Source organism: Blennius ocellaris (genome assembly GCF_963422515.1).
Source record: "Blennius ocellaris genome assembly, chromosome: 1".
NCBI lineage: Eukaryota > Metazoa > Chordata > Actinopteri > Blenniiformes > Blenniidae > Blennius > Blennius ocellaris.
The window spans coordinates 30,206,760-30,221,394 of NC_137650.1; the positions used below are offsets into that span (position 1 = coordinate 30,206,760).

The 14,635-nt window shown below is 45.2% G+C and overlaps 1 protein-coding gene across 1 annotated transcript; it reads left to right on the plus strand.

The window, feature by feature from the left end:
• The first annotated feature begins 1,420 nt into the window (after nt 1-1,420).
• Nucleotides 1,421-12,191, plus strand: usp8 (ubiquitin specific peptidase 8). The gene is made up of 19 exons (XM_080502373.1): nt 1,421-1,489; nt 2,161-2,341; nt 3,104-3,248; nt 3,384-3,469; nt 3,610-3,751; nt 4,067-4,109; nt 4,243-4,414; nt 4,564-4,726; nt 4,834-4,975; nt 5,213-5,499; nt 5,590-6,024; nt 6,961-7,035; nt 7,147-7,445; nt 7,985-8,206; nt 8,305-8,515; nt 9,611-9,847; nt 10,120-10,262; nt 10,377-10,509; nt 10,639-12,191. The coding sequence occupies exons 2-19, from the start codon at nt 2,238-2,240 to the stop codon at nt 10,795-10,797; spliced, it is 3,198 nt and encodes a 1,065-aa protein (XP_080358499.1). The 5' UTR covers nt 1,421-1,489; nt 2,161-2,237; the 3' UTR covers nt 10,798-12,191.
• Nucleotides 12,192-14,635: the final 2,444 nt, after the last annotated feature.

The following is a 14,635-nucleotide window of genomic DNA, read 5'->3' on the forward strand; positions in this document are numbered from 1 at the left end:
TTGTCATTCCTTAAACATACATTATGCCAGCTGACACTCTGAAGAAGGCTGCAGACAGAGCCAAAGCATATCAGCAAAGCAAAGAACATTCCTGCATTCAACTTGTCATTCAAAAATAATTATAAAATATAGATGATATGTAGATTAACTGCTGGGAAAAAATACTCACGGTCATGTGCGGTGGGCCCTGCATCTTGAATCAACAGAAGATAATGAAAGTTTTTTTTTTTTTAAACAGAGTAAAGACACAAGTGCAACTTCTCTTTATGTTTTCTCCTGACATACAGAACTATACGTGTTATGGAAAATCTTCAGGCCTTTCTTAGATTTTCAGAATTATGTCCACAAAGACAACCTTGTGCTGTTATCTAAGGGACTCACAGATGTGTTCTGGCCTTCTCATTCCCGGTTGCCCCATGACCAGATATTTTGCTGCATTGTCAGGCTGATGCCTTTCCGGCGGGGTTTAGCAGACGTCATGGACTTTTAGCGGGTGCGGTGTATTGTCTATCACTTTGTTTATGGTGCACTTTTAAGAACTGTCTCTGTCACAGAAGCCAGACCTTGGAGGCAGGAGATTAGCGGGGGACAAGTTAAGACAGGCGAACGGACCGAGATGGTCAGTCTTGTCTGTGTCTTCCTGAAGTGTCTGCATGTGTGGATCTCCAGCTGCATCTGTTTAATAAACACTCTTTGCATCGAAGTTACTGACTGAGTTTCATTCATCTTCCTGAAACCGCGCACCACCAAGAAGCTTCGGTCTTTCTACAACAATAAGAATATAGGAGAATACGTCTGCTACTTCGCTGTTGCTTTCTCAAAACATTAAAAAACCATTGTGTTTTGCCGTTTTGTCCCTGTCTCCTACTTCCAGGGAGTGAAATTGATGACATTACATCAACATGAATATAAATATGAAAAGCTGTGCTTGAACATCAGTGCTGTACACAGAAAAACATAATATAGCAAGTTGTAATGTCTATGTTCAAACTATAAGTAACTCTGAGTCTTATCAACACCTCGCTTAAATAATTTCCAATGTCTTAAGGCTTGAGGACACGTTTTGGGATGAAATAATAAATAAATAGTATACAATCAAAGTTTGTTTATGTCTTCTGACAAACTTGGAAAAAAAATATGTAGGTGGTAATTTCAGTAAGGTATACGTGGGGTTCAAAATGTACATATATGCTTATATTAGTGGATCCATTATAAAGAGTTTAACCAAATCGAGTATTCTGTATTACAGTTTTTGCAGCCATTTGTCTTTGTGCATGATTATTTCACGGATTATGTGAAAAAGCACCCACGTTGTTTAATTGAAATGAGCGTTGTAATTCACAATTTGCACCAGTGGGGGCGATAATGAGCCCGGTCGCTGTTTGTCAACCCACACTAAATATCGTAGAAGTAAAAAGAGGCGGAAGGCGAGATCAGGAATCAGCTGTCAAAAAAAGTAGCTAAAGTGAAAGCAACGGATCAAAAACAGGTACTTTAAAAATCACCCGTGTCATATCAAACAATGTGGGGTAGATATCCGCTGGCACGACGCTCGGAGGAGGCAGGCTTCCTGTTGAATATAACGATCGCTGTGAGCACTCGCATTGGCTGCTGCTAACTGCGTGAGCTCGGAGCTAACGTGGCTAACTGGAAGCTAACCAGGAAGAAAACAAGAGTTAACGCTCATCCAGCTCATCTCTTTTTATATTGAGCGAGTTGCGAGTTCGTGCTTTACACAGAATGAAGCCACCTTAGTTGTCCGTGAACTTACCGGCAATCGTGCAGATCAGGAAGACGGTGTTTAGCTAACGCTAACCGCAAAAGTATTTATTGTTGTGGCGTGAATTCTGGCGAAAGTCAACTGCAGCCAGGAGGAAATTATAGTGTAAACAGGAATAACAAAGCCTTGCGACAGATTAAAGTTACCCACATGTCAACACTTTAGCTTAACTGCGTCTAATTGTTCATCTTAATTCCCGTTGTCAGATAATGGAATGTAAAACTTGTGTTTATGTGTAGTTGAGCTGCTCAGAAGACTCATTTATAACTTAAATGTCTGCAGATGATCTGTATGATTGGTTCAGACTCTGTTTTTGTTTTTGTTGTTGTGTAAAACACAGTCAACGTGTGTTGTTTACTTCTACAAACATGTTTATCTAGAGATGTCCAGAGCTGGTAAGCAACAGTGACTGGTTGCCTGCCTGTGCGAGCTCTGATTGTCAAAACCAACCGCGAAGATGCCTGGAGTGTCCACCGGGGTCAAAGACCTCTACCTGTCCACGTCTCTGGGCGAGCTCAACAAAAAGGCTGAAATCAAGGCCGACAAGACGAGCACCAGAAGGTAACTCAAAGTTACACGTTGACTAGAAGGATAGGATATAAAAGAGTGCTACTGCTTCAAAGTACGCTTGAGATCATGTATGTACGCTGTCGATTAGCGCGTTTGTTTGGATTCTAAGAATAGTTTTCACAATAGTCAGAGATGCAATGTAGTGTGTCAGACAGGACACAGCCTGGACACGTCACCAGTTCATCACAGGACAAACACACAGAGAGACAGAGGACTCGCATTCCATAGGAAACCCACACACACGCTTAGGGAGAACATGCAAACTCCACACAGAAAGCCCCCCCCCCAGCTCTATTTGAACACAGCCTTCTCGCTGTGCGAACCACTGCTTTGATGTGGCCCTTTCCTTTTTGTTATATTTAAACCAAAAATGTGTTTATATTTGTTGTTATTAAATTACCCATGAATGGATTGTGTGAATCATTTCATAATGGAAAAGATACAAAGAAGCTACAAATGTTAAATGGTGACAAATGTCTGACTCGTCCTGCACGGCACTTTAACATCCAATCGCAATGCTTGGTTTATTTTATACATTTGTGGAGTGTGATGCGATGTGGTGCAGTTGCTCTGCCACAAATTCTTTTGTAAAAGTCTTAGCGAGATCACACAGGTTGTTGCACCATTTAAGGGAGGAGACATTTAAAAGGGTCCTCAAGCTCAGCTTTAACATACAATCAGTACAAACATCGTGATGACGCTTGTTTCCTTTTTAAAACATTTTTATCTAATTTTATTATTATTTGTTTGCAGCTATGTCCAGAGTGCCTGCAAAATCTTCAAGGCTGCAGAGGAGTGTCGCCTGGACAGAGATGAGGAGAAAGCTTATGTCCTGTACATGAAGTATTTAACAGTATATGACATCATCAAGAAAAGACCAGACTTCAAGCATCAAGCGGTACAGTTGGCTTTTGTAAAACGGTCTGTCGCTGTGATGGGATTTATATCATAAACATACAGACCTAATGTTCATCTGCACACCACTACGGAGTGAACATAGTTAATCATCGTTGACTCTTATGTTCCAATATAGGAGTATTTCCTCTCCTTGCTTGGCCCTGCCAGTTTTAAGAAAGCCATTGAAGAAGCCGAGAAGCTGTCTGAAAGCCTTAAACTCAGGTCAGAGGTTTTGATTTTCTGAAAGTGTATATTCTCCCTTAAAGCATGAACTGCATAATGTGCTATCTAGACATATATGTCAGTGCATTTATATTATAATTTTTTTTTTTTTTCCCCACCGATGTTTATATTTGGAGCAGGTATGAGGAAGTTGAGGTCCGAAAAAAACTTGAGGAGAAGGAGAGGCAAGAGGAGAAGAAGAGAAGAGAGGAAATGACAGAGAAAGATGCTGGCCGGGACTCTCCAAAAGCTTTAACTGCAAACAAGAAAGACAGCAAAAAGGTCGATGTTTTTAAAAGTCATCCTAGTTTTATGTCGACATCTCTTTTTCGTCATCAAAATATCATTTGATGCCAAACTCACTTTAGCCTGTTTACACACCTTTTGCATTTTGCCCAGGCCAAAACGAATGTATGAAACAATAAATCAACGTATTTAATGAAAGCTTTCAACCCTTCTCTGAAAAGATATAGTTGTCATAATCCTGCCAACACACCCAGCTTAATGATTAGTGAGGACGTGAGCGACCCGGTCATATCAGGCAACTGGGGTATAAATAATCAACAGGATTGTTTTCCTTTTCTGTGTGTGTGTCAGGTAAAAGGAGAGCAGAATGAACTGAAGAATGTAATTTCAAAAGGTAAGATGCGACAAACTCCTGACCCTCTTATTGAGACCCTTCGGTGAAAGCCCTCGAGGAGTTTTATTGTCGCTATGTTTTGTCTCCTGACGGATTTCATACGTGTGACACTGTCGGTTTATTGTTTTGACAGCCCCGCAGCCAGCTGGTGGAATCACGGCAGAGAAACTGTTCCACATGATGAAGGACCAGACAATTACCACGATTGTCATGGACGCCCGCAGCCTCCGAGACTTTGAGGAGTCTCGCATGCACGTTCCGACCCAGAACTGCATCAACGTGCCTGAAGAGGCTATTCGCCCCGGGTGAGAGCCGGCGCTTCATGCCCCATTTGCCCATTGTGAAATCACACGTCTGCTCTCCAGCTTCTTTCGGACAATTAACGTGAACAAAACTGCGCGAAATATTAAAAGACGCCTAAATCTGACACCTTTTTTTTTTCTTCTTTTTTCAGAATGACTGTGAATCAAATCGCGGAAAAGCTGCCAGACTCGTCCAAAGATCAGTGGAAGCGACGTGGATTTGCGGACTATATTGTCCTGCTCGACTGGTTCAGTTCCGTCACTGATCTTAAATTAGGCACCACCTTGCAGAGCCTCAAAGACGCTCTCTTCAAGGTGTGTCTTTGTGCGTCGTTCTGGCTCCTGTGCCCTGGTATGCGTAATAACAATAGTCACGGCGGCATATTTTCCTTGTGGAGTCATCGACTTTGCACTCTTCGCAGTGGGACAGCATCACCATCCTGCGCAGTGAGCCCCTGGTGCTGGAGGGAGGCTATGAGAACTGGCTCTTGTTCTACCCCATGTACACAACCAACGCTAAAGTCCGACCCCCCAGACAGACTATTATCAACACCCTTCCTCAGCGTGAGTGTCAATGAGCACCACATGTCAAGTTCTATCCCTTCAGGGAATCATTGATCTTACACCCGATAAGAATGGGTCCCTGTATTCTCCACTTGATATATGATGTATGCGTTAACCACACTGATGTAGAACAGCATGCACTCGTATTAAACTTGCATGACTCGTCAAATGGAGCTCAAATTTCAATCGGATGTATTGATTTTTTTTTTCCCCCTCTTTCTTTAATGATGTCAACAGTGGACTTCAGCTATCCATCCCTCGAGGAACCGAAGCCTCCCGCCCCGCCTCAGCCAGAGCCCGAGGCGTCACCTGAGCCTCAAGAGCCATCGGCTCCTGTGCTGCTGAATGGAGTCACACCAGCAGAGCCTCCCACGTCTAAAACCTCCTTGGTTGCCGACAGGCTGCCAGACACTGTTGACTCCCCGGCTGTCGTCTCCTCGAATTCTGGGTTCGACGCTAACAAAAGAGCCCCCGCTGTCGGTGCGTCCAGCCAGTCGCCGGCAGCAGCCAAGGCCTTGCCGCAGGTATTGTATCCACTCCCCCCCCCCCCCCCCCGATGCGTAATAAACCCCCTCAAACTATTGCAAATGAACATGGGTGATCTCTTCTCCCAGTTTGATCGAACCAAGAAACCCTCCACCCGGGTGCCGGACGAACCGAAGCCCAGTCAGAACGGCTCCGCGAAGGACTCCACTGTCAACGGCCCGGCTGTTCCTGACCGCGGCGTCAAACCGCCCTTTAGCTCCGGCTCGTCTCTGTCCAAAGAAGAACAAGGCCAGATGCCCGGCGAGTCGAGGCAGGAGCAGGAGAAGGAGCAGAAAAACAAGGAGCTCAAGGAGAGGCTGGAAAGGGAGGACGCTGACAAGAAGACCAACGAAGAGGAGGAGAAAGGGCATCAGGAGAGGAAAAGACTTGAAAGGCAGAAGGCGGAAGAAAAGGAGGACAAAGAGGGCAGGACGTGGGACGAGAAGGAGAGGAACTCCGACACGCCCTCAAAGAGCATGTCGCTGGATTCTCCCGCTCCAAATCACATCGTCAGTGAAATTAAGGCGAGTATCGTGCTCTGTCTGCGTCCGTCACTGCTGCAGTTTTGGTCGGGAAGGTTTGGGAAAAATGCACACGGTCTGGCAGGTTTTTACAGAAGAACTAAGGTGAAATCACACAAATATTTGAGGTGATTTTTTTTTTTCCTTGCTGCATCTTCGAGAAATTATATTATCAGACAGAGTTGGACTTCTCAAACCTCCTCACTTAATATCGCTCATCTCTGACTATTCACAGCATTTCATTGCTTTTATTGTTGCAAGAAGAGACGGTCATAAAGGAAAGAGTAGGAGGAGCCACAGGCAAGGGTGTTACTTGTGTAGATTAATGGAAATGTATTAAATCTACCTTCTGTGTACATAAACACACAAACAGGATTTAGATGACCTGGCTGCTTCTAGTTTATTGAAATAAGGAGTTCCTCAATTTAATCTACATTTAACCGGGAGATCGCTCCATTTCCGAACATGTGCCGAGTCGTCATCAAACTTTTTTGACAGTGAGTAAAATATTGAGCTCCGCACGGTTTACAAAGGAGACGATCATTCCAGTGAGGGATATCTGTTCATTTTCCACAATCAAAACAGTTTATCTTAATTCAACTCACTTGGCAATAATAATGATTAAAATAATACTTCAGTAAGAATGTCGTGTTTGACATATTTTCACTTCCAAGGCTTTATACTATTTTTAAAGTGTGGGGCATTTTTCAAAAAACAATATTTTTACCATTCAATTCCCTTAGTCAACATCAAAGCGATGCCATATGAAGCGTTCTCTTTTTCTTTGTCCCTTGAGTCGGGTGGAAATACCTTTTTATTTAATGCCTCGCCTGATTGTCGGCTTTCAGTCACAAAACAAAGCTGCGTGTGATTTTTAGGATTTATAACTAGAAGCTGTTATTTATGGGGAGTAAAGGGGGCGTGTGTTCGTATCGACAGAAGGAGCCACTGACCAGAGCCAGAAGCGAGGAGATGGGTCGCAGTGTGCCCGGCCTCCCGGATGGTTGGATGAAGGTGCGTTGTTTTTTTTGTTTTTTTTAACCCCAGAAACATGCTGAGTCAGCGGAGTTAAAAAATGTGTCTATTTCAACAGCATTCCATTTCGTTTCTCTTTCTTGCCGCCAGTTCCTCGACACGGTGACGGGAACGTACCGATACTACCATTCCCCGACAAACCGCGTCCACCTGTACCCGCCCGAGGTCACCGTCCCTCAGACTCCGCCCTCCACGCCGCCGACGGTCAAACCCAAGCCGCCGCGAGCAGCCGAGCCAGACGCCAGCCGCGAGCGTGAGCGGGAACAGTCCAAACTGAAGCGCTCCTACTCCTCCCCCGACATCAGTAAGGACCTGAGAGAAGAGGCCCAGAAGAAGGCCACGCCCCCCAACGCCACCGCCGTCATCCCCACCATCAACAGAGAAACCAAGTAAGGGACATGTTTAGTTTGTACTCAATGTTTCTGCTTAATAGCGAACAGACTCCGCTCCGTTGATTGACTAATGTTTTCAGCATTTTGCTCACGAGTTGTGAAATCTGAGGAAGAAGGTAGAACATAATCGCAGACATTGCGATGAAACAGATTTCTCCATTAGAGCTGGTTCGGACGCTGAGCTGCTAACAGATCTCGAGCCATTAAACAGCCTTTAACTCTTTTTTTTTCTCATCAAAATGCAAAATATTGTTTTGCCAAAGAAATACATTAGATACAGGTACAAATGTTTAAGTTTCACACAAATTAGATTGAATCGAAAAAAATCTTGGTTGTGATTCACAGTGCTTCACGAGTTATTTCCACTGTGTTTCAGCTCCATGGAGACACTGCCCTTCCTCTTGTTTAAGCACATTTCACTGTTAGAAATCACAATAAGACAACAATGTGAAACACTATACACTTGTTGTAAACTTGCATAACTACAAACGGGTTGTTGTAATTGTGTCTCTGACGTTCTGTTATCTGTTCTTCAGACCTCCCATCGCTAAAGTTTATTCTAAAGTGGAGATCGTTCGACCTTCCGCGGCCAAACTTCGCAACCTGAATCCTGTGTTTGGAGGTCTGGGCGCATCTCTGACTGGCCTCCGCAACCTGGGCAACACTTGTTACATGAACTCTATCTTACAATGTCTTTGCAACACTCCTGCCATGGCTGAATACTTCAACAACAATTACTACCTGGAGGACATCAACAGGTCCGGCGCCTCGATAAATCTCCGACTGTACCATGACCAGTCATGTGTTTACCGTAACGGCTTTGTATTTAGTTTTTTTTTTTTTCCCTCTCCGTCAGATACAATATTCTCGGCCATAAAGGGGAGGTGGCCGAGGAGTTTGGCGAGATCATGAAAGCTCTGTGGGCCGGCCTGTACAAATGCATCAGCGCGCGGGACTTCAAGATCACCATCGGCAAAATCAACGAGCAGTTCTCTGGCTACGACCAGCAGGACTCCCAGGAGCTGCTGCTCTTCCTCATGGACGGGCTCCACGAGGACCTCAACAAGGTAGAGCGCACGCCTTTCTTCATACCTCCAACACGACCGCCACCGCGGCAAAGGGAGTACTACAACCGTTTCATTGGAAGTAAACCATTAATTCGGCGAGGTCTAATATCTTAAATTGAATATCGAGTACATATTTCTTTAAATAATAGCTTACTAGGGCTTGCCCCTGTTTGGTGTTTCACGTTTACCTGTTGACAACAAAACAACCAGTCTTTTTAATAATTTTTTTTTCGGGGGGGGGATTTCGTTTTTTTTTCACTGGGTTTCATTTTGATGGCAAATTGTGGCCTTGATCCTCCGACAGCGGTGTGAGTGTGGCGTGTCTGCATCTGTCTGGTCTGATGATCCGTCAGAACCTCTTTGCATTTAGACCCAAGACATGCTCATTGCCTGTATCAACTTATTTTTTCCCTTTCTTTCTGCTATTACAGGCTCCATGTTCATTTGAGTGAGGGAAAGGAAAGATGAATCTCTAAGATAACCACAAATATTTTGTAGGGGTTTTTTTTTTTGTTTTTTTTTTGCAACTGTTCAGATTCAATACTTGGCAAAGCACCATATTTACAACATAAAGAAAAATATTTATCATGAAGGTTTGGAGCCGTTAGAGAAGATTTAATAACAAATGTCTCCACCTGGAGTTGAGTTGCAGTATTACAACCGCCACATCACACGAGGCTGCTTCACGTACAATCCTTCACGTTAAGAGATTCAGAGACTTGAAGTTGATAGTTTGCATTTCTCTGGACGCACACTCCATCTCGTCGTGTCCTTTTTGTGTGATGTTCAAACCTGTTGATTATTCAGTTCAAGTAACTAATGAAAGATATGTTCGCAAGAGTTAATCTGCCACTCATCTCTTCTCCGCTCATCACTGTTGTGGCTAAGCTGCATTCTAGTGATGCTGAAAGAGTTGAGAAAGGTGTCGTACGGAAAGAAATTCCCAGTAAATTGTGGTAAAATTGAAGGGGTCGTCGGTATCTGCCACCAAAGCTTTAGTAGGATCATGAAAAGAGGGACTGCTGAGCTAAAGTTGAGAGTTGTTCATTTGTTAAAAAAAAAAAGACGACGTTGTTTCCTCATCTCTGCTTTCAGGCGGACAACAGGAAGCGGTACAAGGAGGAGGAGAATGACCACCTGGACGATCAAACCGCCGCCGACGTGGCCTGGAGCAAACACAAGCTGCTAAACGAGTCCATCATCGTGGCGCTGTTCCAGGGCCAGTTCAAGTCCACCGTGCAATGCTTGACCTGCCACCGCAAGTCGCGAACGTTCGAGACCTTTATGTACCTGTCACTGCCTCTGGCCTCCACCAGCAAGTGCTCCCTGCAGGTAGGTCAGATGGAAGCTGACGTCCATCACAGGGCTCAACGAGAGAGAGAGTCGGTCAACCACACACACACACTTATATTTTACCCCTCTGGGCAATTTAAGGGTCGCCAGCTACCCTCAAAATGCTTTTCAACAAAGGTCTCTTTTTGCCTAATAACAGAACCCTTCCTCTTAGTCTGCAGTTTCATTCAGAGTATTTATCATTGGGGACAATTCTAGACGGTGAAAAAAAACAACAAGTTACAACATCCAAAATGTCCTGTTCTCGGCAGGACTGTTTACGTCTGTTCTCCAAAGAAGAGAGACTGACCGACAACAACAAAGTGTTCTGCCGACACTGCAAAGCCCACAGAGATTCCACCAAGAAGCTGGAGATCTGGAAAGTCCCGCCCATTGTCCTCGTCCATTTAAAACGGTTTGTAAGCATGTTTGTGTGCAGGCAGTCTTGTGCGTTACATAATTAGATGATCAACATTACTATTTTTTTTTTTTTTTTTTTTTTTAACACACTCTTTCGTGATTTCTGCAGGTTTTCCTACGAGGGCAGGTGGAAGCAAAAGCTCCAGACGTCAGTGGACTTCCCCCTGGACAGTCTGGACCTGTCTCAGTACGTCATAGGACCCCGACAGACCTTGAAGAGATACAACCTGTACGGAGTGTCTGTGAGTACAAGTGAACTCAGCACCTTGGATTATTCTTTTGTTGTTGTATCTTTGCAGAAAAGAAATTGCATTTAAATTCCCCCTTGTTTTTTTTCTTCTTTGTTCTTTGTTTTATTTTCTCCCTGCTAGAATCACTATGGAGGTCTGGACGGCGGACACTACACTGCCTACTGTAAGAACGCCCTCAAGCAGCGCTGGTACAAGTTTGACGACCACGAGGTGTCCGAGATCTCCACCTCGTCCGTCAAGTCGTCCGCGGCCTACATCCTGTTTTACTCCACCCTGTGACGGTGCTGCCGGACACGGAGAGAAACGCCACGCCAGAGCAGCGACGCCGAGAGGTTGTTTTTTTTTTTTCTCTCCCTTTTTCAAGCCGCGGCTGCTTGAGGACCTGCTGTGCACAACACAGTTGCGGGTAAGCCAGTCGTTGTCGCGTGCACGAGGGTACACGCTCGAGTGGGGAGGCGGCGAGGTCCCCACCCCCCCCCTCCCCCGGACGCGTCAGACCGGTGGGTGGTGTCGGCACACGGTGCAATGCTTCAGCTAGGAGAACCTATAGCTGTTAAAAACATGCCGTCTCTTCATATTAACTGATCGTTTAGGGACTAAACAGGCCTTTTAATCTAACTCTGATGCCATGGTTGTGTTGTAGAGCTTAACAGCAGGTTCAGACGCTGTTCCACTCTCATTTCTGTGCCACTCGGTGTGAACGGCAGAGCGGCGGAACTGCCCCCCCCCCCCCCCGGCTTTCTTGTGCTGTGTATCCACAGGAGTAACGGTTAGACGGCATGTCCATAACTTACCAATGCTGATGTTGCACATTCAAACATGTAAATACTTTTGAGGGCAAGTGTATCTGTTAAGTGACCAAAATGTTGCTTGTTTGTTTGTTTTTTTTTTTATCTTCTCAGAAGTAGCAGGCATCATAATATCACCGTTTAACAGTTTAACTTTCTGATGTTTCACATACGAGGCGCGAAACAGACTGTGAGTGAGTTTAGATTCTTCCCGCAGGAGAAGACAACGTTTAGATTGTTGCTTGTTCATATTAGCCACATTGTTGCACTTACACAATATGCAATTTGAGTTGTTCGTGTAGAACACATGGTTTAACTTTAATAATCACCTCTGAATGCTTTACAACAACGCAGACGCCGCCAACCCGTCCGCCTCGCTCGGTCCAGCCGGTGACAGAAGATCCTCCCTGCTGCTGTCGTGTTCGTTCTCTGAACTTATAAAAGTCTTTTACGTCAGTATAATCAAGCATTACCACTATTTAGGGGGACACATTTTTGAGATACGTTAACATCCTCCGAGGCCGGAATGTTGATTCTTCTTCTTTTTTTGTGTTCGCCACCGAGACGGACAATATGAAGACATGAGAAATTGGCCCTCTTCACTTCCATGAGTGCATTAGTGTCAAAATCTGCTGACTGAATAACGAGAGCACAAAGTTAAGAGATTTTTCATTTTTATTTTCCTGAATGGACCAGACGTATGAATTGAAGGGATTTGACTCTACATCCCGAGTGCAGTTTTAATTTGCCTGGCATGAGATCATTATCCATTTTCTTTTCACTTGTATATGTGTTGATTTTTATTTCTTAATGCTCAGAAGGAAAATTGTGTTTCAGATATAGCGATCATATTAACCTCATACGACTATTTATTAAAACCGCTTCAAAATAGTGTCTGTGGATGAGTGTTTCCTGATGTCTTATTGTGATTATACACACTTTGTCACACATCATGACAAGACTTTTAATTTTATTCTTAATAGTGGGGGTGGAAAAAAAAAAACATCGACTACAAATTGCAGGCAGTGGAATTGATCCCTGAATGATGAGAGGCATGATTGGGACAAAAGACTTCCAGCGAGCAACTCACAGTCCGTGGATCTTTGGTTTGTGGAAAGGCCTGCGGCTGTAGAGCAGCATGTAGGCGTTTGGTGATTGCACAAGACTGTCCTGAACCTCTCTGACCATCGAGTCGTCAAAACAGTGCCACGCCCGAGCCGGGGCGTTGAGGCACAGGGCCGTGTAGTGGCCCATGTTCAGGTGGCCGATATGGTTCTGGAGAAAGAAGGATAAAATGATCGGGTGGAACAGATAAGACATCGGTGCCTTCTTCGAATCACCAAGATAAAAAAAAAAAAAAACTCCATATAGAAATACTCGATCTTGTTATGTTGCAGGAGAGCCAGCATCATGTGACCTCATCAATAAGATTATCCAATGAATATAATCACAAATAAAGTACAGAGAAAACTGATGGACCGTTATCCCATGTGTTGATTTCGTTCTTTGTTTTCACTCACCACCACAGCGTAGAGGTGGTATGAGGAATACGAGTCGTTCTGCGCTGAGCTGGACACAAACGGACTGAGATCCAGCTTCATGGAGAAAACAACGTTGGTCCTCAGCTTCACCTGACTCTTCCCTCTGCAGCCAAACCTGCTTAAAAGAAACAAATTCAATTCTATTCATCACATTGATTTAGGGAGGATTTTACAGATTGAGTAATCTCATCGCCAGCAGTTTAATTTCCAGGCTTTTTGGCTGTGATGGGAGTTTAGAATAGAATATCTAGCTTATGTTGGTGTATAAAAATTTTTATTATTGAGTTGATAAATTCAGATGGATGTTATTCACACTGAATCTAGATAAAGAGCCCACAGCCAGCTACGACACTAATTAGACCTGTAGGTGATAGTTTTCTCTCAATATTTCATTAAATAGGTGTAACGCTTTCATTCATAGCGGCGAAAGATTCGTCGAAGAAACATGCAAATTGACTTGAAAGTGTTATCTCAGCTTCGTATTTCTTTTCCTTCCATTTATTTACACCCACCGCTTCAGATGCAAGGTGAGAATCTCGGGAGGTTCATCCAGACAGGTGAGGACGGCCGTTTCTCTCCTCAGCCCACACGCTGAACACAACATCTGCTCTCCCCCCGTCAGGACCGTCTGCTCGAAGAACAGCGACAGGCAGTCCTGCGCCACACAGAACCACCGTGAGGAAGCGCGGGAGCAGCCGTGTCTAGAACGCACGCGTGTAGAGAAAAGCCTTTTAAAGCGGACCTGGATGGTGCACTTTATGATGTCCGTGGGTATTGGCAGCGACAGCACGGTGAAGGTCTGCTCGCTGTGGCCCCGCTGGCTGCAGTGCATGCAGAGGGTCATGTAGCTCAGTCGGCCCTCGAACAGATGCGAGACGATGGTGGGCTCGCCGGCACAGTTCTTATTGCGTTCTTGCCTCGGCCGTCGGGTCGTCGGACGCGTCTGGCGCTTTGCAACCTCGCAGAGAAATGGAAAGGGTTCTAAAATGTATGGCTACTAAAAGGTGTGGGGAAAAACAACATATCTACTGGACGGAGGAGGGTGGGGGGGGGGCTGACCTTTTTGAGGTCATCATGGAAGGCGTTGAGGAGAAAGAGCAGCAGCTCCTGGGCGTCCTGCTGGGAGAAGTTGTTGAACTGCGGCAGGACGGAGCACAGCACAGACCGGGCCTCCACGGGCGCACAGCTGGAGGTCCTTCCCAGCCACATCTGCTCCAGCAGGCGGACCAACACCTCAGCGACACGGCACTTCGACCTACAAGAGGCGAAGCCACGTTGGATGACCCGACTTGTCGGCGCTGAGGTGAGCCATAATAAACACACGTGGGGGGGGGGGGGTCTTACTTTGCCAGCTCTTTGCGCGTCTCCTGGTTGAGGAGGTGCTCCACCAGGGGCACGGTGGAGCACAGACACTGTAACACTGCGTTTAGGTAGCAGGAGTTTCCGGAGTTGTCTAAACCACACACCCCCGGTTTGTTCTGCAGCCTCACTGCGGCGCCACAGCCGTGTTTCTCGCTTTCTCTCCGCCGACAAACACTTCTGTTATTTGTCCTAAAAAAATATATTTTTAAATCCAGAAGTCAAAAGTATCATCCTGTGCATTGCAGTGCAGTGTGCCTCAATAGAGTGAAAGCATTGGAAATAGGAACTGGATGGCCATTCCAGTTTCCTCACACAGTCTAAAAACACGCTTTTAATGTTAATTGACATCTCAAACTGTTATGAGTGTGACTGTCTCTGCGTTTGCTCTACGACGGACTGAGGGTCTGTCCAGGGCCCTGATTTGCC

Bases quoted from the DNA above. Each gene is read 5' to 3' on its own strand.
- usp8 (XM_080502373.1), top strand. From the start codon at position 2,238: ATGCCTGGAGTGTCCACCGGGGTCAAAGACCTCTACCTGTCCACGTCT. The intron at 8,516-9,610 runs GTAGAGCGCACG...CTCTGCTTTCAG, and splicing joins TCCACGAGGACCTCAACAAG to GCGGACAACAGGAAGCGGTA. The intron at 9,848-10,119 runs GTAGGTCAGATG...TGTTCTCGGCAG, and splicing joins CCAGCAAGTGCTCCCTGCAG to GACTGTTTACGTCTGTTCTC.